This window comes from Natator depressus, chromosome 13 (assembly GCF_965152275.1).
Source record: "Natator depressus isolate rNatDep1 chromosome 13, rNatDep2.hap1, whole genome shotgun sequence".
Lineage (NCBI taxonomy): Eukaryota > Metazoa > Chordata > Testudines > Cheloniidae > Natator > Natator depressus.
The window spans coordinates 15,959,164-15,985,388 of NC_134246.1; the positions used below are offsets into that span (position 1 = coordinate 15,959,164).

Consider the following 26,225-nt stretch of genomic DNA (forward strand, 5'->3'; position numbering starts at 1 on the left):
GGCGGAGTCTCATTGATTTTGTTACCCCTTTCATAATTTTGAAAATTTAGTACGCAAATTGATTGTTCAGCAGGGGACAATTTTGATTCTAGGAGAAATGAGAAAAGCCAATCGGGACATTTTTCATATTACAAAGAGAAAAGACCTATTTTCAGAAGTACAATGGGCCAAATTCATCCCAGGTATAACTCTACTGATATTAAAGGAGTTACAACAAGGATGATTTTGGCCCAGGTTATAAGGTAAACTAAACCATTCACTTACCTATAATCTTTCTTTGCTTTTAGAGTAATTTCATGTTTCATTCTTAACAAGCCTATAGCCTTTACCAGACAAACTGACTCAAAGAAACAATCTCTATGGAACACAAGGTGGAAAGCCACTGTTAGGATCTAAACTGCAACAAACACATACCAATTACTGAAAAGAACAGCATTCAAATAGTGTGTACATGTATACTAGGGGGTGGAGGGGGGCTGGTTTTTTGGTTTTTCTTTAAACATCTTCTGCAGGAAAGTTTCACCACCACATGATACTCCTCTTCCGAAGGCAGACACCACAATATTGTAAAATCAATTTTTAAATGGATTTCCTGTTTGTTTACTTATCTATCTATGCACTTTTGTATCTTTGTCCTTTAAAATACACACACACAGATTATTTATATATATCTTACATTCACACACAAGAACACAATAATTTTCCAAATCTGGGTCCTGAACAAAAATTAAAAGTGATGGAGGTGTGAACAAATACAGAAAACCAGGAGCAATTATTCAAGTAATCCAGCAACAGAGGAGATGACTGGACCTGAAATGGAGTCTGTCTGTCTACACCAGAGCCTCCCACTGAGAGCCAGTGACATCAGAAATAAACTGACAAAATGCCTTTAGAAGGTGGTGTGTGCCCAAGAAAAGTCAGAATGTCTAAGTGGCAGCGCTAAGCCACTGGGAAATGGAGGAAATAGTGTGTGGGGAGTTAATTGAACATGTGTGTGAGGTAGGGGGAGGGGAAACAGGAAGGTTGTAAAACTCCATAAACCAGATCATGCCACAGGGTAAAGAAAGAGCCCAGCTTTACTAGGAGCAAAGCTATAGAATCCACATTCTCCAGAACATACCTGTGTTGAGATTATATTATCCTTCTATTGCCACAGCTGCCCTCCTTAGCCTAAAGTACAAGAAACCCTGGAAGTGGCTGAACTCAGTGTTGTCTGTGTTTTGTTATATCTATCATTGTTTGTCTTTTTGGTCTTGTGATATGCCCGTTTTTGAGAGTGTATGCTTTATAAATCCAATAATCATTTTGGAGGGTAACATTATTAGCAAACATAAGACGATAATCACACAGCATTAATTATGGATTTCAGTTACATTCTTTATGGGGACCAGGCTACACATGATTTGTACAGTACTTAATTATAACTATGCCCTCTGACTATACACTATATCTTATGTTTATGATATTTAATTATAAAAATATCCAAATCAATTACTACTGTAAGAGCTCAAATTTAGGGCCTGATCCTGAAAATAATAGGACCTTACGAGTAACTTCACTGTCCCAGCTATACATATGCTTAAAGTTACTTTCATTTGAAAGTGTTTACGCAGGGTGAGAGTTATTTTCTCAGGCTTCCCTCACATATGATTCTTCCTAACAAAACAAAAACAAAAACCACACTTCCAGCAAGTGGCCATAGAAAATAAACTGATTTACAAAGGAAGTCACTTCTGTTTGCACATCACTTTAGAATGATATTATAGGCATGGGTGTAATTTGGAAGGGGCAGGCGGGCATTGCCCACCCAAACTGCAAGTCTCAGGCAGGTGCGGAATTTGCCCTCCACTCCCAACCCCACACACGGCGCCATTTGCCTGACTGGAGCTGCCCCCCCGCAACTACAGAAGTCAAACTACGCCTTTAGGATAGTCACATAAAACTAGAAGTTCCATTTCAACATTACTTCAATGCATCATGCCAAGTCTGAATATAGAAACTATTGTAAATGGAATACTGAGAGTTAGGATTCCCCAATTTTATTCTCAGCTTTGCCACTAACTCAGTGTTTTCTAGGGCTTAATCTCAGTTCATTTATAAAATGGGTAGAACATTCACCTATTTCACTCAGCTCCTGTATTTAGCTTGTTTATTGTTTGTAAAATGTAAGAGATCCTCAGACGAAAAGTGCAATATATTGGGCCAAGCAGACAACAAGCCTCATCAAAGGAGAATCTTGAAGCTAACATACTAGACTGAGATTTAGGACATACATGTTTAATTCCAGGCTTTGCCATAGATTTTTTTGTGACCTGGGGCAAATCGCTAAATCTTTCTGTGCCTCAATTCCTCATCTGCATGGTGGATAACACTTCTCTCATCTTTTGTCTCTCTGGTCTATTTATATTGTATGCTCTTTGGGGCAGGGACTATCTCTTACTATGGGTTAATAAATACAGTGTCTAACAAAATAGGGCCCCTATCTTGGTTGGGGCCTTTAGGCCCTAGAGTATTAATAAAATAAAATTATTAATAATAATAATCTAGAAATATCTAAAGACATAGAATCTATTCAAAAGTGAAAATTTTGTGCCCATTCAGATTTATGCAAACACATCAATTGGGCACACTTAAAATTATGCCTTTGTAAGATAGAGACCACAATTTCTATGCACAGTTCTCTGAGAAAACTCCATTATAAAATGTAACAGGAGCTTGTGGAATATTCCATGCTGGGAAGAAAATAACCCACAGAAATATGGTAAAGCAAAGTTTCCATACAAGTTCACCACTAGCAAGAAAGTTCTCTCAGAGAACTATAACACAATATGTTGGGATGAAAAATCTCAGGTGCGATTTGCAGCACGTTTATGCATATCAACAAGACTTTACTAGCTGGCTCCAGGGAAAAAAGTGGAAATTAATGAAGGAAAATGAAATAACCCAAATAGTGGATATACACATCCCATTTCTAGTACAGCAAAAATACCCATAATTATTTCTGGGAATAACTAAAATGGGATTCTGTTGATTACTATGACAGGTAATGAATATGTACACACTCTAGCTGATGTCAGTACAGTGTAAGTTATGTTGCTCAGGGGGGTCAATAAGTCACCCCCTAAGCGAAATAAGTTGCACCGACCTAAGCACCAGTGTGGACAGTGCTATGTCAGCGGGAGAGCTTCTCCCAACGACATAGCTATCGCCGCTTGCGGGGGTTGGCATAATTAAGTAGACGGAAGAGCTCTCTCCTGTCAGCTTACAGCATCTGCACAAGCAGCGCTGCAAGCTCTGTAGCGTAGCCATAGCCTAACTTAACGGCACCTCTTCTCAACATGCTGCTCTCTGCTCTGAGGGAGCTCAAACTGAAGACACAGCAGTCCGGTTTTGGTTGGGTTTGTTTGTTTGGGTTTTTTTAAGTAAGTAGGGCAGCACAGGTTTCATGAGTCAGGGCCTAACCATTAGAGAAGCAAGAGCTAAGGGAGTATTTTATACCTGTAGTTTTAGAACTTAGAGAGTAGCTAGCCTATTTAACAATGGAAATAGAGGTTAGATCCCCAGATGAAGAGAGGAAACGTAACTGATAGGAGAAGAGGAATCAGATATAGTTCAAGGCACCGCCTTCTATTTCCCCCAGAAGGCACGCATGTGCACAGCTGAAATGTATAACACGCAGATGCTTAGTCAATAGTGCAGCAGTAGCCACTGCTTGCTGCATTCCTCACAGCAGCAGCCAATAGGAACCCAAGGCAAGGGGGAATATCCACCTCTTACTTTCCCTGGAACCAGCTATGTGTCTCTTCTCTGCAGCAGCAGCTAATTCAATTTAATTCTACACAGAGCAACATTCTAAGTAGAATTTATAAACCCACAAAAAATTATCACCAAAGCCTAGTGAACCACTCACTGTGAAGCCTATTTAAAGCTCAACAATGAATACCGATAGATTAACTGATACAGAGCACCTTCAGAACTCAATAAGTGCAGAAGTGGGGTTTCCACCTTCTGGTACAGATCATACTTGCTTATTTGTTTTAATCAGTCTCATAAAAGCTATATATGTAGCCAGAAGTTCAGGACTTTCTTAGGTAATACACAAATACAGAGCAGAGCAGGGTGCTAACCTAGACAGCATTCACCTAGATTAAGAATTTTTCTACCAGTTTTTATTTATTCATTATATTTCAGTGCCTGCATTTTGCTGCAGTAACTGTCTAGGCCTTTAGGTTAAGATTTTCAAAACTAGGAGCCTAAAGCTAAATTTCTAAATCCATATTTAGGCATCAGTCTGATTTTCAAAAGTGCTGAGCACCCAACACCTCCAGTGGGTTCAGTAAGCGCTGATAGGTGCTTAGCATTTTTGAAAGTCAGGCAGCTACCTAAATATGGACACAGGAGCTTAACTTTAGGGTTCTAGTTTAGAAAATCTTGGCCTTACTTGCTCTCTCTGTGCCCCTTTCCCCTGTGCTATGTAATACAAATGAAGGAAAAAGATTAATAAATACTTTGCCCTTTCCACCCAAGGATCTCTCAGCCCTTTACAGACAAATAATTATGCCTTGCAATATCCCAGGAGATCCGGATCTTTATCTTCAGAAATTAAACCAGGGCACAAGAAGTGAAGTGTCTTATGCCAGGATACACAGAGAGTCAGTGGCAAAAGCAGGGGTAGAACACAAGCCTCTTGACTCCCAGTCTTAACTTAAACCGTGCCTCCTGTGAGTCTCGTATGAGGGGAAAGAACACTGGAAAATGTGATCCTGACATATATTAAATACACACCATCCAGTTACATTTTAAAGGTGATCTACAGAGATTATATGACATGACAAGTACCAAGGAGGTGAAATGTGAGCAACTGAAAGGGGAAGGCTACTTATTCAGGCAGTTTATAACCTTGTTTTTGTTAATATTAATTCCCCAGGAAATCAATCAGAACTTCAACCCTGACATGGGGAGAAAACTCTCCTTGACAGACAGAAGAGTTCAATCTCCTGATCCATTTGAGCAGTGGCCTTTCTGTTCAAAGGAGCATATTACTGCCACTGGTAACTACCTTTGAGGATACTTGCCAGCCAGAATCTGGACTGAGCCCACCAACCCACGTCACACAGGCAACCACAAAAAGAATTGTCTCCCTGGGATCTCTATCTTAGACACTTAAATAATTGCAGTGGCAATGACTCGTACGCACTAGCAAGGTGGGCTGAGCTTGACCTAATGATGTAGCACAAAGTAAGCTTCATCTCCCATTATCAATCGCGCGAGCCACTTTTCCAACAATGGCCTTTAGAAAACCATTCTCTCCCTTAGGCATCAGAAAAAAGTTGGTTAGCCATCAGTTGAAGCAGATGAATGAAGACTAAGTTAATCAGCTGCTGCTCTAGAGCTAACATTACAATTTTAATGGAAAGGAAACTGCCTATTTTATCCTACCCAGTCTAATGAGAAATTCTGATAATTCATAGAAGGAAAGCATCGTCAATAATTATCATGCTCCTGACAATTGGCATAAATATATCTTTAATATTAACTTGAAAGCTGTTATTACAAAGAAAATAAAAGAGCATTCATTCCTGCAAGTGCAATGCAAAGCGAAATACTAATGATGTTGTAGGCATGGAGTTATGAGTAAGTGAGAAGAAAGGAAAAATGGGAATGTTCCTCTCTCTCTATTTTAAAGGGACACTATCAACTAAATCAGGTAAACATGTTTGCTTACAATGTCATTAACATAACCGTATATTATGAAAGATGACCTGTAAAGGGAAGGAGGACTTGTGGCACCTTAGAGACTAACAAATTTATTTGAGCATAAGCTTTCGTGAGCTTTCATGATGCATCCGATGAAGTGAGCTGTAGCTCACAAAAGCTTATGCTCAAATAAATTTGTCAGTCTCTAAGGTGCCACAAGTCCTCCTTTTCTTTTTGCAGATACAAACTAACACGGCTGCTACTCTGAGACCTGTAAAGGATTATTTTTAAATGAGTTTGTGCCTGTTTTGCTTCTTTATGATGGATAATAAAATCCTGAAAGGAGTTCTTAATTATTTTTTTTAACTTTAGAAATATTATGAATGTCAACTCCAGTCTTCCCAGGTTTTAACTGAGGACCTCTGGGATGTTAATGGAGAGATCTTACACCCTAAAGGGCTGGCGGCCTCAGATCTTTAACAAGAGCTTTATTTATTTAAAATGTTAGACACTGGAGTTTAATAGGTCTTAGCACAACACACAATTCTATTGAAAGAAGTTTTAAAATCCAATATACTTTCTAATATTTTATGCTTTTTTCCTTTTCTGCATTCGTCTCAGCTTTGACTATACACATTGATCAAATTCATTTAACTTTTAAAAAATATATAGTTGGTTTCACTTTCAGATTCCCAATGCTGCAATATTTGGACACAAGAGAGCATTTACTGTTTTTTTAAAAAGCAATTATCTCCATGGAATTTAATAAAAAGTCATGGAAACATTTCTATTGGTTTTAGATCTTACAGAGAACAGGGGATGTTGTGAAGGCCAAAAGAATAAATGGGTTCAAAAAAGAATTAGATATGTTCATGGAGGGTAGGTCCATCAATGGCTATTAGCCCTAACCCTCAGACTGCTACAAGCTGGGCATGGATGGAAGAGAATGGATCGCTCAATAAATTGCCATGTTTTGTTCATTCCCTCTGAAGCATCTGGCATTGGCGACTGCCGGAAGACAGGATAGTGGACTGGATGGACCACTGGTCTGATCCAGAATGGCTATTCTTATGTTCTTAATTGTTTTACAATTAAGCTGAATCTGAACTGAAGTTTCCCTTTAAAAAGGTGAGTTTTGGTTTTTTAAAGTCAGAGTGATAAGGAATTGCATCAAATGCAAATATTGTAGCCAATGGCTTTTTCTTTCCTTCAATATATTTGCAAAATCACTTTTATCCTTGTTTCCACATGCTGAATGTGGTTTCGGTTGTGAGAGAAGGAATACATTTCGCATCAAAGCTCTAGCGGCGGTAGTGTGGTTTTGAATTCCCACAGTATTGCTCTGGCAGGCCAGATACTAATGGAATCACAGGCTGGAGAGGGTTTTCAGTATTGCCAACCCCAAACATTCAAAAATAATGAGTCAGGCCCCCCAGAATAATATTGGCTTAAAAACCTAAGATTTTAAAAAATAGTAAGTGTTGGCTTCTTTATATTTGCCTACTGAGGTTTGGGGACCTTTAGGGTAACAATTTCAAACTTTTCTCTACAACCATAAAGTCTCAAAACTTACAGCTTTCATCAAAAAAAAAAAAAAGTAATTCTCACATAATCACATGAATTCAGGAGCAAGGGCTTTTAGAAAGACATCAAATACCACGAGATCCTTGATAAAAGTGTGAGAGTTGGCAATACAGGGTTTTGATCCACTGAAAGAAAGAGATGGTATTGATTCTTTATAACCAGAACTCTGATATTTTCTAAAATACAATTCTCCAGTCTCCTCTGGATGGTGGAAGAGCCCCATTCAGCCAAGGGCACGGGTGAAATCTTTAGATAAAAGGTATGAAATGTATCAAAAACCAGCCAGCTTCTCCCTTACAGCCCAAACTCTATTCTTCTTCTGCACAGTATATGGACTTCACAGGAGAAGGCATTTCTTTTGCTTTGTAATTTCCGAGTGAGCTCTTTCGGTGTGACATTATATTTTGTAATCTGTCAGTTTTGTACAGCAATGTATATTTATAATTGGTGTAAAATTGTTTACACGGTTGCCTGCAAGATATGTTCTATAAATTGCTAAATGGAGAACTATTGAAAGTTATACGTAATGGACAGTTTAAAGAAGCGGGGAAAAAAAAAGGAATGGGAAACACAAAGAACTAAGAGTATTACTCAGGTAAGAGTGCTCAAAATTTTGGGAGTGTTTTAACACTCTCTGAAATCACTAGTAAAACTATTTCCTACACTGTGTGAGAGAGAGATATTGCACATATACACCCAGATAACATGATAGAAGAAGAAAAGAAAATGGAGCAAATTTAACTCCATTTTTGACATAGCCATTGGAGATACTATACTGCTATCCACTCAGAAGAACCTGCACATATAGGACTGAAATTTAGAGTAATAAAAAGCTCTGAAGCTACAGAAGTCTGCAAGGAACAACTGATCTCTGCTTTAGCAATTCTGAAAATTCAATGGGATTCCAATACTCCATACAAATACTTAGGGTCACAAACAAATGGCTTCAGATTGTTTTTCTGAAGGTTCATAAAGCAAAAATAAAGAAGCAGCTTCTATATTCATCCTGCTTACAGGGAAGGATTATAATAAATCCTGTAAAACAGTAACAAAAACTAGTATGCAGTCAAACACCTACTGCTCCTAACCGTATGACCAGAGCTCTGTCCTTGTAGAGCTTTTCAGCTTATGGTGATAGAGATGCTTAACGGTTCAGCGGGGCCAGAGCGACACACCTGAAGAGTTCTTACATGCCATACAGGCAAGAACCCAGATTGCCCATACTTCCCACCTATAAAGAACTTGGGTACAAATTCTTATCTCCCAGCTGTTACTTTCGTCCTCCAGCTCCAACCCAGACACAGGTCCCTGTTCCTGAAGAAGGAGGATAATCTTATGCTTAAGGCACTAGACTGGAACGCCAAACACCTGGGCTCAATTTCCAGCTGTGCCAGTATATTCTTGGGAAAATTACTTAACCTCTCTATGCATCAGTTCCTAGCCTATGAAATAGGGAAAGTGAGACCTCTCTATTCAACACTGATGCTGAGAGGATAAATTCATTAATATTTGTGAAGGGCTCAAATAATATGGTGATGGGGCCCATAAAATCCCTATAAAAATGGAGAGGAATCTCTATCTCCCACTCTCCTACTACCTACACAGACGCTCTGTTTTCCCACAGTTACTAGCATCACCCCGGTGCAGTGCAAGTTACATTGTAAAGTGCTGACAATAACATGCATGAAATTAAGAAGTTCTATCACATTTCGGGGGGGGGGTGCAGAATACGTCAGCAAGTCTCCACCCATTTCCTGGCTAGCCATGCCGCCCTTCCTCTCCAACAGCCCCCTACATGTTCCTAACATGAGGAGAGAACTGTATCAGTGCCCATTTCTACCACAGATTTTACACTTTGCTCAACAAGGCCCTGAATAGACAACTATGAAACTAACCATTCAATGCCCAAAATGCAGAACCACAGATGCAAAAGACCAACAACTTAACAAGTTGCCATGCAGCGAATGGTACCAGTCCTGGATGGGAGAGCCTAAACTAATAGTATGCATGGAGGAACCAAAACCCTGTTTCTGCAGCTGCACCTTGGGATATAGTAACAAAGAACGAGAATGAGATTTTCCTTGCACTTTGCAGTGTGTGTATTTAATTTAAAAGCAGGGAAACAATAGGTGGAATGCGCCGTCTATTCCAGCCCAGAGAAAGAGGAAAAGCCTGATTTCATTTTAGAGAAATGTAGTCAGTGCAACCCCTGCTCTTTTTCTTCCTGGGTCAAAGTAAGTCTAGGCAGCCTGCCATTTCAGAACCAGCCAAACATGTTAAACCTGCCTGTGACACCCACCCACGTTGCAGGATCCCACCTTCGTTATCCTTGAAAGTCCCATCACAGGATTCAGCCACTCAGGATGCTCCCCTCTTGTGCCTTAGCTGCTCTAAGATTCAAGTCTCACTCAGTGTGGGCATGGGGGGGAAGGGGGAGGTGGTAATCCCAGATCATGCACATTTGTCATTTAGTGGCAACAGGCCCCCCAGCACAGAGAACTGCCAAATTTGCTGGGGCACTGCAATGGGATCTTCCAGAATGAAGGAGAGGGAGTGATGAACCACTGGAAGGTGGGGGGTGATACGGGAAGCTGCTAAAGTGCAGGAAAAGGGAAGTGGCAGTTTGGAGCCTTGCGTTTCAGACAAGGGTCGAAATGGAAAAAAAAAGTGGTACTCTCTGAAATTCCCATTTGAGACACCAAAACAAGACTCCACTGACAGCTCATCTTCATAGTAAGACGGTCCCTATCCTTTCCTGCATGCTTCAATCAAAGTTATTTATTTTATACAGATGTCAATTACTGACATTAGGATTCAGAGTTAACAACCCATTTGAAATAAACCGAGCGGTTCTCAAAGCTGTTGTTCCACGCTGTCTGCCAACTCAAGCAGGTATCACTACATCAGTTACACTCACTTCATATTTTGAAAGTCTTTGCAACCACAAGAGAGCTAGGGACTTTTCATTAAGTGTATGCTTTCATTTTTTTAAAAAGTGCCAGATAAAAGAACAAGTTTGCCATGACCCAGCCCAGTTCGACTTCTGGATGCAGAAAGAGAGAACCTCAATGTTTTCCCAGCTATGTATATTGTGCTGAATGTTCATGTTTCCCTACCATTATTATTATTATTATTATAGGTGGAGCTGATAGTGTCACCTATAGTTAAGGTTGCCCAACACTTCCCATTATAAGAACCTGTTGCCAGTTGCTTATAACTTTATCAAATTTTAACCATTCGGACTGAAATTTTCCAGGCTGGTTATCTGCATCAGGCTGAAATTATTTTTTGTGTGGAAAATAATAGCAAAAACGGTTTGGCCATTTCAGCAAATGAAATCAAAGCAAAAGATGTTGCTTTGCCCATGTTAAAAAAAAAATGCTTAGAACCATTGAGAAGCTCTTGTGCCTCCATGCTTTGGAGGAGGGATTTGAAATTTGGCCGGGGGGTCATGCTGGTGTCAGGGATGTTCCCGTGAGAATCTGATCAATTTATAATCCTCTGAACAATCACAGTTCAGTCGTTAGAATTTGGCATGCTCTGTCCCCTGAGACCTCCTATGTGCTGACCGGACTGGGTACATGCCATTCCCACAGAACGATTGGGCATGCTCCATCCCAACATAGCAGGGGCTAAGCAGGACTTTCCCTGTTACTGCAGGTGCCAGGGGCTGCTGCGGCATGGAGCCCAGAAACTGAAAGCAGGCAGATTGTCCCTCTTGTGCTCTCTGCTGCCTGTGTGTCAGCCAGGGCAGCACTGAGAAGGAGGAGGAAGCAGCCTTTCTGCTGAGGATACAAACTGGACCACGAGGAGAGGTAGACTGAGCAGATTAGGACAAGGAGCCTGATGGAGGAAGACTGGGAGGCCAGGGGATACTGGGACAGGCTGACAAGGAGACTGGATGCGGAGGGAGGGGACTGGGATAGGAAGGGACTGAGAGCGTGCGGGGCATGGGAGGACAGATCAAATGAGGAGCCAGAGAGGATGGAGACTGGAACTAGCTGGGCAAGGAGACTGTGATATAGACCCAGGGGAAGGAGACTGGGCGCTAGAGTGGTGGTGGTGGTGCGGGGCGGGAAGTGAGAATTGGATAACGAGCTGGGGGAGAAGGATGAAGACTGGGACTAGCTAGGGGAGGAGACTGGGATGAGGAGCTGGAGGGGGAAGAGGAAAAGAGAGGAACAAGACAGCACTGGCACAGAGACAGGTTTGGAGGGGAGGAGAGAAGAGGGTGTCCACTACAGCACAATTCCTTCCAGAACTTGGAAAGGAAATCCAGCGCCCTGAGTCTCAACATTCCTCTGTTGTCAGTAAATATCACTGAAATCCACCGGCAAAGAGCATGTGCCTCATCCCCCTCTAGTGCTGGTTCACAGAGGATGACAAGTCTATGGAGAGGATGTAATTTCAACACAAGATGCTTATAGAGCATCTTTCATCCCAAGATGATGTACAGATTCTACAAACAATATATGTGTGTGTGTGCGTGCGGAATAGTTCCATTCATGGAATAGTTCCATTCATCCCCCCACCAAATGCGGACATCTCTCAGATTTAACACAAAAGCTATTTAACCCACAACACCACCACATAACAGCTTAGAAAAGGACTTCTTAGCTACTCACTTTCACTTCAAGAAATAATATTCTTCTCTTGCACTGGTTAGTTACAATCAATTATCCAGTGTAATGTTTACAACACTCCCCAGAAATATCAAACCTACTGTCTAGGCCATGCTGGTAGTGGGAGGGTGGAGGGAGGAGTATTTTTTACATCACTTTCCCCATGTGCTACAAATAGCTTTCAAACACTTACATTTTTAAAAGAAGGTATAGCTGCAGACTGAAGTAGTTTGCGAACAGCGTGAGACACAGTGTTGTGGTTCCCCTCGGCTTGAAGCACTTGTTCTTCTAGAAAAGAGACATGGCGTCCAACCATTTTAACAAATGCCTGTGTGTGGGGGAGGGAAAACAGAAAAAAATCTAATGAGAATTACCAGCATCCGCACACTGGTTTTCAATACTGTCCTGGCTACTGATCCAGAGTCAAATCAATGGCTTCAGCAAGATACCAGAATGCGCTATTATTAATAGGAGTCGCAAACGGGATGCATTTTCAAACCTGGACTCTAATTTTCCACCTATAACCAGTAAGATGAGTAATTACTCACAGGGGCAAATGATTTAGTGCCATTTTTTTCAATACACCTCAAATGCACAATTTTGCTCCTTGTTTGCACACAGACTAGATGAGCACTTGCACACTGGCTGAAAATCTGACCACAGACATCCAACTACAGTATTTGCTTGCACCTAAAAACTGGGTGGCCAGAAAACTAAACTCATTTGCACTCATAATTGGTTGTGGGTAGAAAACAGCAGAAGCAAAATTATTATTAGTCTTAGTGACTAGACAGAGGTCTCTGAACTTCTGGCCTATGACATCCTCTGACTTCTTGTTGAGTCCTGTTGTAAGAAGAGTTGGGCACTGGAGTGTTCTAGCTGAACGATCACCAGGTTCAGATCCACAGAACAGTGACCTGCCAAATCAATCACAAGCAGAGAAACGGAGTCTCCATCTCGCAAGGACGGCACGAGTCCCGCTAGACATCTTAGAATGCCAAGTCAGGGCAGCCAGGATAAAAATAGCTCCCACTAACTTTTTTTTTTTTACCTGCAGCCGAGTGACACTCAAAGGTGCGAAATTCTTTTCTACCTTTGTAAACATCAAATAAAATAATACATCACTTCCCATATGATCCTTTCAGCTGAATGCCCCCCCACTGGTCAGCACAAGCTTCAGACACACATTGGAACTGGCTTTTGGAAAAAAACTGATCCATGTATCCAAATGTTCACAATAGTGTGATCACTAAAACCCAGATTCCACTGTAATACTCTCCCATGTACACACAAATTGCTACAAGGCAGAGTTTATAGGACTGTCTTAATTGTGAGCTCTCTGCAGCAGGTACTCTCTTATTTTATCTTTCTACAGAATCCACTTTGTACTTTGCTGAATCAAGGCTCTGAAGAGTAGCTCTAGTCTGAAAATAAATCTTGTACAAACGACACCACCTTATTCAACAAATCAGTTTCAGGGACAGGGAGAGTTATTTTGCTACTTTGTAAAGGGGCTGAGCTCAAAGCTTGAGAAATGCCCACCTGGAATTGATGCCATGAACATTTAGCTTCTTCCACTTCTCCGAGTCAGTTAAAAGTGATATTAAACATTATGTGATTTATCTTGTCATGTTTTAATTATATTCATCCCAGAGGCAACCTGGCCCTGAGCTGACACTGTAATTTTAATATACTGCTTACTAAATATGGTGAGGACATCATTTTAGTGAGTCGTACTGGCTTCCCTCATTCAGGATACAGCAAACACTAAAATGCTGCTGAAGAGGGGAGCACAGAGATATCTTTTACACAGTTACACAAGACTATTATCAACAAGCTGAAACTGATGGACATGAGACCTGACTTTCTTTTTTTTAAAACAGTAAACACCGTGGCATAAATCTCCCTACAAGTCACCAAGACCCTGATCATTATGAATACCTTAAATCTAATACTAGGAGTTGGTGAATCAGAAAAATAAATTATTCTTTAAGGCCCCAATCCCACAAGCACTTACACAAGTGCTATATTTTAGGAAAGAGTCCCACTGTTTTAAAACAAACAAGCAAACAAAAAACATACAGCCAAAGGGAACAAAATTAGTTGCAAATATGTGAGCACTCCGCACAAATCCAGAGAGAGGGCAACCTCAAAAGCACATTTTCCCCCCCAGGAACGCAAAACTCAATGCAACGAACCTCTAATTTATCAACTTTGGCATAGATGTTGTTCATTTCTACCACCTTGGCTTTAATGAGCGGAATGGTCTCGTCCAGGATCTGGGATGTATCGCTTCTAATCTGCACAGAAAATAAAGTATCTCACAGCAGAAAAAATCATCGCGATAAATACACAGCACCTCAACAGCAACTTTCACCTGACCATTTCAAAGCACAAGCATTAGTAGGCCAAGACATAATGGGCTTAATCTGCAGCAAGGGAGATTTAGGTTAGATATTAGGAAAAACTTTCTACCTCTAAGGGTAGTTAAGTTTTGGAATAGGCTTCCAAGGGAGGTTTTCAAGAATAGGTTGGACAAACACCTGTCAGGGATAGTCTGGGACTCTAGGTTTATTTGGTCCTGGTTTTCCGCAGGGTGCTGGGCTTGATGACCTACTGGCGATTGTTCCAGCCCAACATTTCTATGATTCTGTGATTAATTAGGCAAATTACAAAGCACCCCATTGAAACAGCTAGTGTTCTACCCAGGATACAAATGAGGAAACTGAAGTTATATGACTTTCCTTAGTCGTTCAGGGAGTCAATGGAAGAGCCAGGAGTAGAACCCATGATCCTGAGTGCAAGCCCTTGCCTCCTCCCAGTCTAACCACTAGACCCAAACTACTTCCCCACAAATCTTTTCTCAAAAGAGCTTTTCATTTTCCGTTCAGCAGTTCTACTGTCAATACAGCTAACAATGGTTAAAAATGTATTTATTTTCCTTCCATCCCCTGACTTTGATTTGATCAGAGAGGAATTGATTCATATTGGGAGGAATACAATTTCAAATAGTTTTTGATAAGGATAGCCTGTAGTTTAGCCTACAGTTATCAGCCCTGGTAGCCGATGGGGAAAAAAAAAAAAGGTTGATTTTTGGAGCTTGTGTACAATTAAAACGCTGTGCCACTGCATTGCTTCAGTGCAGACACGACCTACGCTGACAGGAGGAGTTCTCCAATTGGTGTAGGTAATCCACCTCCCTGAGAGGCGGTAGGTCTTCCACTGACCTAGCGCTGTGTACACAGGGAGTTAGGTCAGTTTACCTAAACCGCTCAGGGGGGTGGATTTGTCACACCCCTGACAAACGTAAACTGACCTAATTTTCTAGTGTAGACCATGCCTTAGCTGTCATCAAATCCAATAAGAAAGGCAGAGACAGTTTACACTTAACTAACATTGTTCGATTTGTGCTGTAGACAGGCACAAAGCACAGAAATGTAGGAACTGTCATCCTGAATCAGACCTGTGGTCCATCTAGTACAGTATTTTGTCTGTAATAGTGGGCTATGTCTAGGGTTACCAGATAGCAACTGCGAAAAAACGGGACTGGGGTAGGGGGTAATAGGCACCTATATAAGAAAAAGTCCCAAAAACCGGGACCGTCCCTTTAAAAATGGGACATCTAGTCACCCTAGCTGTATCAGATGTTTTAAAGAAGTGAGAATATCCATCATGCACAATGATGGCATAATCTGCACAGAGGAAGTTCCTTCCTAACTCCTGTCAAGTTAGTGGTAATTTGTGCCCTGAAGCAGGAGGGTTTATACCCCTTACATACATTTTTATCTTATCTAATGGGAACTGTGGGTGTTTGTATTAACATTATTTGTATTACTGTAGGGCTGAGGAGACTCAGCCAGAGATCAGGACCCCATTGTGCTAGGTGCTGTACAAACACAAGAGATAGACAGTAAGGTCTTTGTAACCAGGGTCTAAGTATGAAAGATAAGAGACAGCAACTAGATACAGAGAGATGGGGAGTACAAGAAAACGACGCCATATTGGCCATCATGATCAGCAGTGATGTCAGCATACCAGCGGCCTAACCATTTTCAAGTTTTTTGGAGGCGTCATCTATATAAATGTCTGATCCTTATTTGGAGTCCTGTGAAGCATGAAGTTAGTGGTATATAAACAGCCTTAAGCGATTAGCTTATTGAGAACTAGTCAGATACCATACCTGTCCTCCAATTTTGGGCCCGCAAGCAGAACAGAGAATACAAAATAAAGTGAGGGATAAGGAAGGAATTGAGAAACAGCTATTCCTCCTGCTCTCCACTTCTAAGATCTAATGTACGATGACTTCTGACTAGTATATTAGAACATGAATCTACAAAATTGTACACTGCGCCAAGTCACTTGTATTATTATGCAGATTAGGGACCTGACCCTGCATCCTTACTCAGGCAGAGCCCCCCGCACCTCAAACTGTCATCAGTGGGAGTTTTGCCTAAGTAAGGACTGCTGGATTGAGCCAGTAGAGTGTGGAGGTTTGTATAGGCAGCAGCACATTCTTAAAAGTATGATGCTTGTTTCATTTTAAAGTATCCGAGCAAACCTGCCCCTCTCTGTGTGCTAACGGGTTCTGCCATAAAAAAGATTGCAAGTACTTCCAGAAAGGCTGTACAGTAGCAGTGAAGAGGCTGTAATTAGTGCTTCTCTGCTTCTGCTGACTTCTCCCCTCCTAAATTATTAACAATGGAAGCATCAAAGGTAGCAGCAAAGGAACCAAAAAATAAAGGGCCCAACACAACAAGTGACACCCCAAACAACTGCTGCAAAGCCATTCATTCAAAAGGAAACAGTGCTGTGGAAGAGAGCTCCTGATGGGACTCTCTCCAAGAGGCTTTAACTTCTGTCCAGCAAAGAAGTGGCTTCTTTTAAGTGAATATGAGTGTTAAAGAAATTCCAGTTAACTTCAGGCCTTAATTTAACAAAAACAAAACAGCAAAGCACCCAAGCAAACAATGAGATTAGATAAATGGCGCACAGTAGCAACACATGAACCAAAGGAACAAAGAGGGCGTCTGGGTCTACTTATATAAGGAATCTTGTTGGGCTTAAGTGAGATGGAGCAGAGGAGGGTTTACATAACCCGTGGGCTGTCACGGCTCTGCCAAGAATTATAGTTGCCTCACTCTGGGAGCTCAGGGAAGCCTTCCCCAGAGGCATTTTCTGGCAGCCGTTTTGTCCCAGAGGCTGAGGATATTTTCCTCCCCCAGGCCCTTTTCAGACCACTGGCAAACAAGGTTTTATTGGAACTGACTACACTGGAATTGGGGTCTTTCAGCTGAGGTGAAAAGGGAATGAAGCTGTGCTGGCTGACCCTGCAGGGGTTTGCTGTGCATTTTGAGATTTTCCCTTTTCCTTGAGAACCCAATTTAAACGTGCCTACAGGAAAGGAACTTACACAGTGCTTTCTGAGGTGATGGACACTGGAAAAACTTTTAAGTGTAACTATTTTGGTGAAGGGTGTGATTTAACAAAATAGTTATACTGGCACAACTTGTAACGTGGACAAATTAAAATCAAGACGTTTCCTTGTATGGATAAACACTTATGCGTGCGATGTCTTACCATTTGGTCTGGTATGATGGTATGCATCCACACACGCACCCATATGTACACACTTGGATAAGAACAACATATTGTGCACATTATATCTGACAGAAAACCCAGCTCAGACAGTGAGATCCCCTCAAAAGGGAACCAGATTCTCTCATTTCCCTTTTTAAAAGAAAGGTATTTCTGTTAAACAAAAATACAGCATGAGACAGTTAATACAGAGGAGCCTGGGAATCGTTTGGTTAGTGCCCTTTAGGCCAGGGGCAGATAGAACATTCTGCTGCACAATATTTACAAAACACTGATTGGTGACAAGTTTGGGGTAAGTCATTTAGTTTGCTTGACCCTCATATTATCCAAGATAAGGCAGCAAACAGTGCTTTCCAGTGTTGGTTAAAAAGGAGCTGGGGAGAAACCACTCAGAGAGCCTACCACTAGATAACTACAATACATACAAACACAGTTTGGGGAGGTAGCCAAAACAACTAAGAAGTTATTCAGACCATGTACAGTGAGGGTAAAAATTATCGCTACAGCAAGGTCAAAGCAGCCATGGAATAAAATCTAAATTGTCTTTGAGGGCAAAAACAAACCACTAATACAAGATGCAGGAGAGCAAATTTTCCAGCAAGCAGTCAGTGATGAAAGGAAATGATATGCAAATATGATTCAAGAAGAGTCATTCTGCAGCAGTCTGCAGAACCACAGCGACAGAAGAGTTCAAGAGGAGTCAGCCCATAACAAAGAAGGGAAGTACTTCTCTTGGTATAGTAACCTTTTTCCAACCAGAGAAAGCATGAGTGGTCTGGAAATTCCACACGATAAAACAAGATTAATTTCCCCTTCATGCAATTTGTTATACTTTACCTTATTGAAGATTAAACTGGGTGCTCAGCACAAGTACCAGAGCACAGTGGTCCCTGGGAAAAATCTGCATTCCCATTACTGAGCTTTGCTATGTTAACTTGGAAGATTAAAACATTTTGAGCTTTGTTTAACAACGATTCAAGTCAGCAAGACTAATCTCAGGGAGGGAACAGACTGAGAGCAAAAGCCTAACAGAGAGTAAACCGAGTAATAACGGAGACCTAAAACACAAGCCAGAAATGGCATGCAAGCTCCAAGTAGGACAGATATCCAGACACAGCAAAACCTAATGCTGCACATAAAATGGCATCCTTGAAGGGAAGAGCCTTATGTATCAAGGTCAAAGCCTTAGAACCAAAACATGCAGTAGCGTTCTAGCAGCAACAGTTAAATAAGAACGGTGCCAATGGCAGAACCTTAGAACCAAAGCACACACTGGAGTTTAAATGGTGCCAATTAAACATGGACAGATTTTTGATATATTAATATTTTTAAACAAACTTAGAGTTAATAAACGAAGTGATATTCAACACAATCCATGTGTGTGGCTGGAACAATAACTGGAAGTCAAAGATTATGTCCAAAATCTGGTAATCCCAGAGATGTATTTATTTGAAATCAGAAGATATAGCTGTAGGTTGCCGTCCTCTGCTCTGGGCACCCAACCCGTGGGTTAAAACACACAAAATAACACAAAAGGGACTGTCCATAAACATAGCCACCCCAGCCCTCAGTTTACTTTCTCCCAAATTGCTGGAAAAAACAGAGAGCAAAGGTGGGCTTGGAAGTGTTGCCTCAAAGGTTAGCAAATGCAGGTTTGGAAAGATCAATGAGGGGAGTGAGTTCTGAAAGAAGTTACCCCCACCCTAACAAAGAAACACAGAAAGAATGGACTTCCTTTCTTTTAGATCAAGGACATTCCAGTCTGACATTTCAAATGTGGCAGTAGGTCTTGGGGGGGCGGGGGGGGATGTTGTTGGAGCGGGGAATCTGTCACATAACCAGGTTCCAAAACATCTAGGTTTTATAGGTTAAAAACTAACCCCATGCCAGCAAGATTCTAGCTGGAATTCAAGCCTACCTCAAATTCATGCCTAGAGTCTTTGACTCACACACCTAATTTGCATGCAGAGTTACCACTGCTGTGCTGCTAAACCAGGTAATTGTATGCAGCTATGCACAATTAGCCAATTGCACACGATCTCACAAAATTTTGGGTAACGTCATGGTAATGGCCTGAGCACTTTAGACACAAATTGTGAGTGCACAGTTGTGTGCCTAATATGCTCATTAAAAAACAAACTGATCACAATTCAACAATGAAAACACAACTGAAATGGCGAAATAAGATTTCTGTCTTACCCATCTTTAGTTATAGAATTTTAGCGCATGCTTTACTGGGGTGTCATTTATTGAAAAACAGAAGCCAAAATCCTCAGAGATTACACACAATAAACAAAACCTCTTACCTCAACTGAAAACATATTATAGAACTCTTGATATTTATTAGCTAGATGGATCTGGTATACAGTTAGACGAATACACCTAAAGAAAATGTTTGCTGTGGACTGTAATGCAATACTGAACCAATGCACACAATGAGAAAGACAAAAGAATTGCCGACGGGAGTCTGTATCCTTAGAAATGGGTGGGGTGGAGAACAAAGTCAAATGAAATTTGAACAAAATGCAAAGCTGTCTGCAAGAAGAGCCCTGTGAAGAACTCAGGATTTGTACCCAATTAGGGACAAAACTACCTTCAGTAGCACATAAGCTAAGACAGCACTGAAATCTCCTCTAAGCCTAAGCCTGATCCAAAAATCTTCAAGTGCATCATGCCAATCATGATTTATTCACTTTATTTTTTAATATAACACTTTATGTGGCCATTGTCATGTACGAAGGGTTAAACACAGCACAGAGCTGTCTAAAGCAGTGATACTCAGATCTCAGTGGTTCCGCAGCCAAATTAGCAATCATCATTACCCAAAAGAACCACAGTCGTGTGAATTCGTTTCATTTACCTTTTTTATATATACTTACATATATTATTCTCACAGCAAAATGACTGACCAAGTGTTCTACCATTGGTTAATAACATAGTAAAAGCATCCTGATTAATACTTTAGACTGGTTAATAATTATAACACACAGTGTTTTAATATCATGTGCTGCAGAACTGCAGGAGACACACTGAAGAGCCACTTGTAGCTCCTGAGCCTCAGTCTGAGTACCACTGGTCTAAAAAGACAAGTGGGTGCAATAAAATAGAGAAAAAATACAGCTATAACATCTCACATCCCTTTTGTGGTATTCTGCTTTCAGAGCCTCCCATGTGCTGACATCTCAGTGTCTGTACTTTATTTCTAGGAAAGATTATGCAGCTCTGGAGGACCGTAATAGATATTCTACTTGATGGGAAATATCCCATTACAAGACATTACACCAGCAGAGATGTCCAGGTGTCCATGCATTCCCTTCAAGGATTAGAAATCAGAGCAAAGTTGTGAATTTTCACATCTGACTAAGCTAGTAGGTAGTGGGGCAGAGGGGTTGTTTTTAAGAGGAGAGAAGAGCAGCAAGTATAAAGACCCCAGCAATGCGAAGAAGAAAATGAAAAGAGTAGAACTAGATTGTTTATAGGATATCAACATTTCACTAATTCAAATCTGGACCAGCTCAGAACTTGTTAATTATACTTGGCTGGCTGTGAAATTAGTGGCTTTTGTGAAATTAATTTGCTGGGTCCAAGTCCATGTGCTACATTTGAAAAAACAGCTCCACAATTGGCACCCATGCTGGCAGTCTCTGAGGGAGGCCAAAGACTGTCTAACCCTCCACCCCGATGTGTTCAAGGCAGAGCTGAAGAACAATGAAGTGTGCGTTTCTCAACTGTGGCCACCAGCAGATTGTTTTTGCTGCCACGACAGCCTCCGAAGCATGGGTGGAGATTTGGGGGAGGAGCGGGGGGGGCCACAAAGTGGCAGCCTCTCCCTGCAGCACCCAGCTGTTGCTCTTAAATAGCTGTTACCAAGGGCAGCGAGATTGTTGTTTGTGCTGTCACTGCCGGCAGGGATCGGTGCCCTGTACCACGCAGCCTCCTCGGGGGCTCCAGGTAGCACCTCTGGAGACACGTGGGGCTAGTGTGCACAGCGCCGGAGGCGGCTATGGTGTGTGGTTGTTGGGATGCTCCCCAGGGCAGCTCTCCCGCTCCTGCTTGGCCAGGGCACCGGAAGCCTGGGACTCAACAGGTGTCCGGTGAGTTCCCGACCCACCATCTCGCTGAAGGGCCACAGGAGGCAAGGATAGAGAGACTGGCCACGCTCTCAGGCCACCAGAAATGTGAGAACGCTGCTCTGCCCATGTTATCTGTTCTACAGATAAACAGAAGAGTTCCATTTTCTTGGTTAAAGTACTATACCTCCCAAGGTACACCATCTGTGGTCCGAAGATGGAAGCTCTCATACAGTACGTCTTCCTATGGCTGGATCCACGCCTCTTACTACTTTACTATTAGAACCTGTGTGTCAAGAGCACTTACTGGTGAAGACAAGCAGCATGCTCAAAGCAGAAAAAAAAATTACCCTTATGTAAATGCTTTATGGAACACCTGATTGAAACACACAAAAAATTCCCCTTGCCTCTTGTTGGCATGTCAAAAGGCCAAATTATTGTTAAATACAAAAGTTGGAGTCAATCCAAAGATTACATGATATCAGATTCTCAGACACCGTTTAATGTGCAGTTGCAAGGAACCTGTCACTGCAAGTACTGCATTGCAAGGAACAAAATCAGCACATGAAGTGCAGCTCTTTGATATTCCCAGATAAGGTCAATCATCTGTATACAAGCTAATTATTCATAGCCTGCAGGTTGTGGAAAAATGTTTTCATGAGTAAAGCAAAGATGAAACATGGAAACTAGGTTAGTGTTTGCTGTAGAGGAGGTTGGAAAGACAGAAAGTCTCATGGGAGCTCTGAAAGCTCACAGACCCCTCACCTGAGGAAGCTATGATTTCCTACAGGATGCAGCCAACAGCGTAAGGTGTGCTCCTGACCAACAGGCAGAAGGACCCAATGCTTACAGAAGCTTTAATGAAAATCCCCCACAGCACAAATCCAGATGAGAGATGGACTATTTCTTTGGTTGTCCTTCATTTCATTTGATATAAAAACACCACCAGTGCAGAGTCACCAATTCTAATCACTTGGCTTGAGTAGCTCTTGGCATAGAATTGAAACAGTCCTCATCTTACAAGAGACCTCAACTGGCTTTTTGGTCCTGGAACCTGAGTGACTTCTCTCAGTGGTCAGAATATACTATGTTTTGGATAGACTATAAATGCCTTATTAGAACATCTTAAACTTATACATATGTGCCAAGATACTCAGACCTCTGAATTTCATATGCTGCTTTACAGCTTTTTTTGTCAAAAGCAGCATGGAAACAGGACTGCATGAATGCCCATTAATGCTGAACTCTACTTTCAAGATGTTTCTCCTCTGAACTCCTCAGAAACCCGGGAAGACCTCTCTCTGTTTATCAACATGCCAAGTCACTTCTTCTGAAAGTAATGATACTTCTCTCCATGACAAATTGCAATGCGCCTGACACAGCTACACTCAGTGTTGAGCGGGAGCAGGAAAAGGAGTGGCAACTGGATACAGTGCTCCAGTATCCAGTTCGCAGGAAGCATCTGAAAATTCTCATTACTGAAGTTTTGCAGTGGGCATTCTCCTCAAGAAGCCTGCCGCCAGGACTGGTCATCCAACTGTGAAAGCAAAGGACCAAATGGTTTGGAGACAGAATTACCCTCTTGCCCTTAGAAATGACATTCCTTCCAGGACAACAGTGAGACTCATGGGCAGGGCAGCATAAGGAAGTTCACACACCTGCCTGTTGATATCTGTTCAGGGGGGCATCGATCAGTGTTCACATTGCACTCCGCGTGAGTACCCTGCCTGGGCTGGGTAAATTAGTGATCCAACCAACGAACCAAAGTCGGGAATGAATCCTGGTTACGTGCCACATGAGACATGTTGTACATATGCTAAGAAGACGTGGATAGCAGAGGATTCACTCTGCAGGGCTGTCAGTCAGACCATTCACTTGCGCTTTAAGAAAATATAAAATGGGGAATATCTGCTTTGCAACTGCCCAAGCAACTTTGACCTTCTAATTCCTCCCACTCTCCTATAGCCTCTCCTCATTATCACAGGAGATCTGGAACGGTAAGGACTTTTTCCTGCCCCTTTCCATTTATGTTGCATAATTCCCAAGAATCACATAGAGAAGCAGTTCCCCAAGCAACCTCTATGGTTCATGGAGAATTTGTTGGACGGTCAGATGGCACTGGCTCTCCTCCTGCTTTCCAGCTGCTACATATCTTTACCAAGATTGTTAAAGGTACATTTAACACTTACTTAATATCGCTTTCCCATGTAAACATCTGATGTAATTGCCACAGGGATGTATGCAGTAGTGCAAGTGAGTAGGGAGGAGGAATGTGTGTGGCTGCTAACAGATGGGGAGATGGTGTGCATATTAGGGAATAGGAAGGAAGACAATCCCTCTATTCAGACATGGTCCACACTATGAAACTGTAAGAGAACCCCTGAAATAGTGTCCTACCCTCTAATGTGTAAGGAAGACGCACGCTGCAGCTTTGGATTGCCCTAGCCAGTTTGAACTCTTCCACATTAGGGGGAGGAAGGAAGAGGTAAAGTTGTCTGAAAAATGACATTTTCTTTATCGTGAACACCACCTCCAATTAGCCTGCATGCAGCTGGATCTCTCTGTGTAGGAGACCACAGAGCAGCAAAGCAATATCGTTCCTTGGTCCAACTGTATCTCATCCACTCTCCTGCTGTTCTCAAGTTCATCACAAATGATTAGGGAATGACAATCACTGGGGAGCTTGTATGGCACAACTGCTGCTCACCACACAAGCATAATCACCCGTTACCTTGCGCTCCCCCAATTTGTCTGTTGCACCCATCCCTGTTGTCTCTCACCTTACACGTGGACAGCAAGCTCTTTGGAGCAGGGATTGGTTTTGTTATGTCTGTGCAGCACCTAGCACAAAAAGGCACTAATTCCTGACCAGGGCCTCTAGCTGCTACCACAATGCAAAAAGTAATAATATTAAATAAATGATGCCCACATGAGCCAGCCTGGTACCACCCCCTGGAAGTGATCCAAATATTGAGACACTACTAGAGCATGGAGTCTTTGAAGAATTTTCCATAAAACTCCTCTTAAATAAAGGGAAGCTTCCCAAGAGAAATAAAGTCTTCTGAAAAAAACCCATTCAATTCTATCTCCGGTATGTCATTAGGGTTTATTTTACTATATCTAGAGGGGAAAATATAGCATGATACTAACCAAGCTGGGGAAAGGACTTAAAAAAAAAAAAAAAGCAAAAAGTAAAAGTTATGCGTGTTGCGCTTTCACGTGTACAAAGAACAGCAGATCAGGAGATCTCCTAGATGCCTGTACAGTGAACTGTATGGAGCTTGTGAAAGTTAAATATAGTGCTCCATTCTAGGGTCTTAAATATTAGTGCACGAGACTGCCACCTTGTGGCTCAACCGTCACTGCTTTGTGTAATAAAACCATCTCAGGGGAGGGAAGAGTTATCAAGATGGCTGCCTCAGGAAATACTTGTGTGTGTTTTTTTCCCCTCCCCACTGCTGACTGCTGCCCTGTTTGAACTGCATGGTTTCAAATCACTACCAACATGGCCTCCTCAGAAACCTACTGGAGAGAGCTGATAATAGTGTCAGTAGGGATGAATCAGAGTTATAAGCTAAACACATACCACATCAGTCATGCCACAGAACTCATCCAGCCGTATTAACATCTCTTCTATGGTTTCTTCTACTTCTTTTACCTGAAAAACAAATATATGTACATACGTATGTATTTAGTTGCTTCTGTGAATTAAAGGCAGCGCAGCCTTCTCAGAATGAACAACAATGTGAGCCAAATCCTGTTTTGATCAAAAGTATGTTTATTTGTCAAAAGCTAAGTCTGGGAATGGAAGGAAGTGTTCTGATTTCAGGTTATCCATAAGATATGGTACATCGTTCTTTCCCGCTCGGAAATACAGAAACTAGGTCAACCTGAGGAATTTTCAAGCAACCACAGTATAGCCAAATCCAGGAGTTCAAAAATCATGAGTTGGGTGCCCAAAATCATGGGATTGTTCTAAAAATCATGAGATTTTAAATAATTTTAGGTTCTTTTCATAATCCGCTTTTTGAGCTTTTGGGCTTCATGTTTTCAAAAACTTACTTCCTAAGTCAGGAGGGCCTGATACTTACCTTGACTTTCATTTATAAAAAAAAAAAGTAAGATCTCTTACATAACAAGATTCCAGGAACTGGGGCTTCATGAAAAGCTCCAAAAATAAAAAGACTTGAGATAATGACATAAGAGCTGGCAACACTGCAATCAGCCAGATTCTCTTCCAAGCCTGGCATCTTCTGGGTACACCACTATCTAAGATGTCTCCATTGCACATGTAATAGGTGTTTTAAGGTCCTGAACCTGCAATAAGTTCTCTGTATCACCCCACTTGATTTTAATGGCAGTTCACCCAGAGATGGCTCGTTGCAGGAACAGCCCTTACTGTTTAAAAGCTCAGCCTGTGTTTCAAAGAGAGAATAAATCACTCCATTCCAAAACCATCACTAACACTTGGATACAAATAATACCAAAGTGTGATTTAAAACTCAAAACACCTGTTATAGCCCATGTTATTTTTACTGACAGAATTTTTTTTTAAATCCATTAAAAGACCTACAACATACCTAGAAAAAAAACACTTTGAATATATTAATGCACAACTCACTTGAAGAAAAGCCAAAAATTCTTGGAATAAATTTTT

At 41.5% G+C, this 26,225-nt stretch overlaps 1 protein-coding gene across 7 annotated transcripts in view; it reads right to left on the minus strand.

Annotated features, from left to right (window-relative positions):
- Positions 1-26,225, minus strand: part of BCAS4 (breast carcinoma amplified sequence 4) — a 59,464-nt gene that overhangs the window by 23,150 nt on the left and 10,089 nt on the right. For 5 of the 7 annotated variants that reach the window (XM_074969994.1, XM_074969996.1, XM_074969995.1 and 2 more), the window contains 3 exons: positions 25,155-25,226; positions 14,102-14,203; positions 12,097-12,231 (listed from right to left, as the gene is read on the minus strand). In XM_074969994.1, coding sequence (XP_074826095.1) covers positions 12,097-12,231; positions 14,102-14,203; positions 25,155-25,226 — 309 coding nt within the window. The remainder of the gene's footprint in view (positions 1-12,096; positions 12,232-14,101; positions 14,204-25,154; positions 25,227-26,225) is intronic. The other 2 variants (XM_074969999.1, XM_074970000.1) reach the window with 1 other exon arrangement.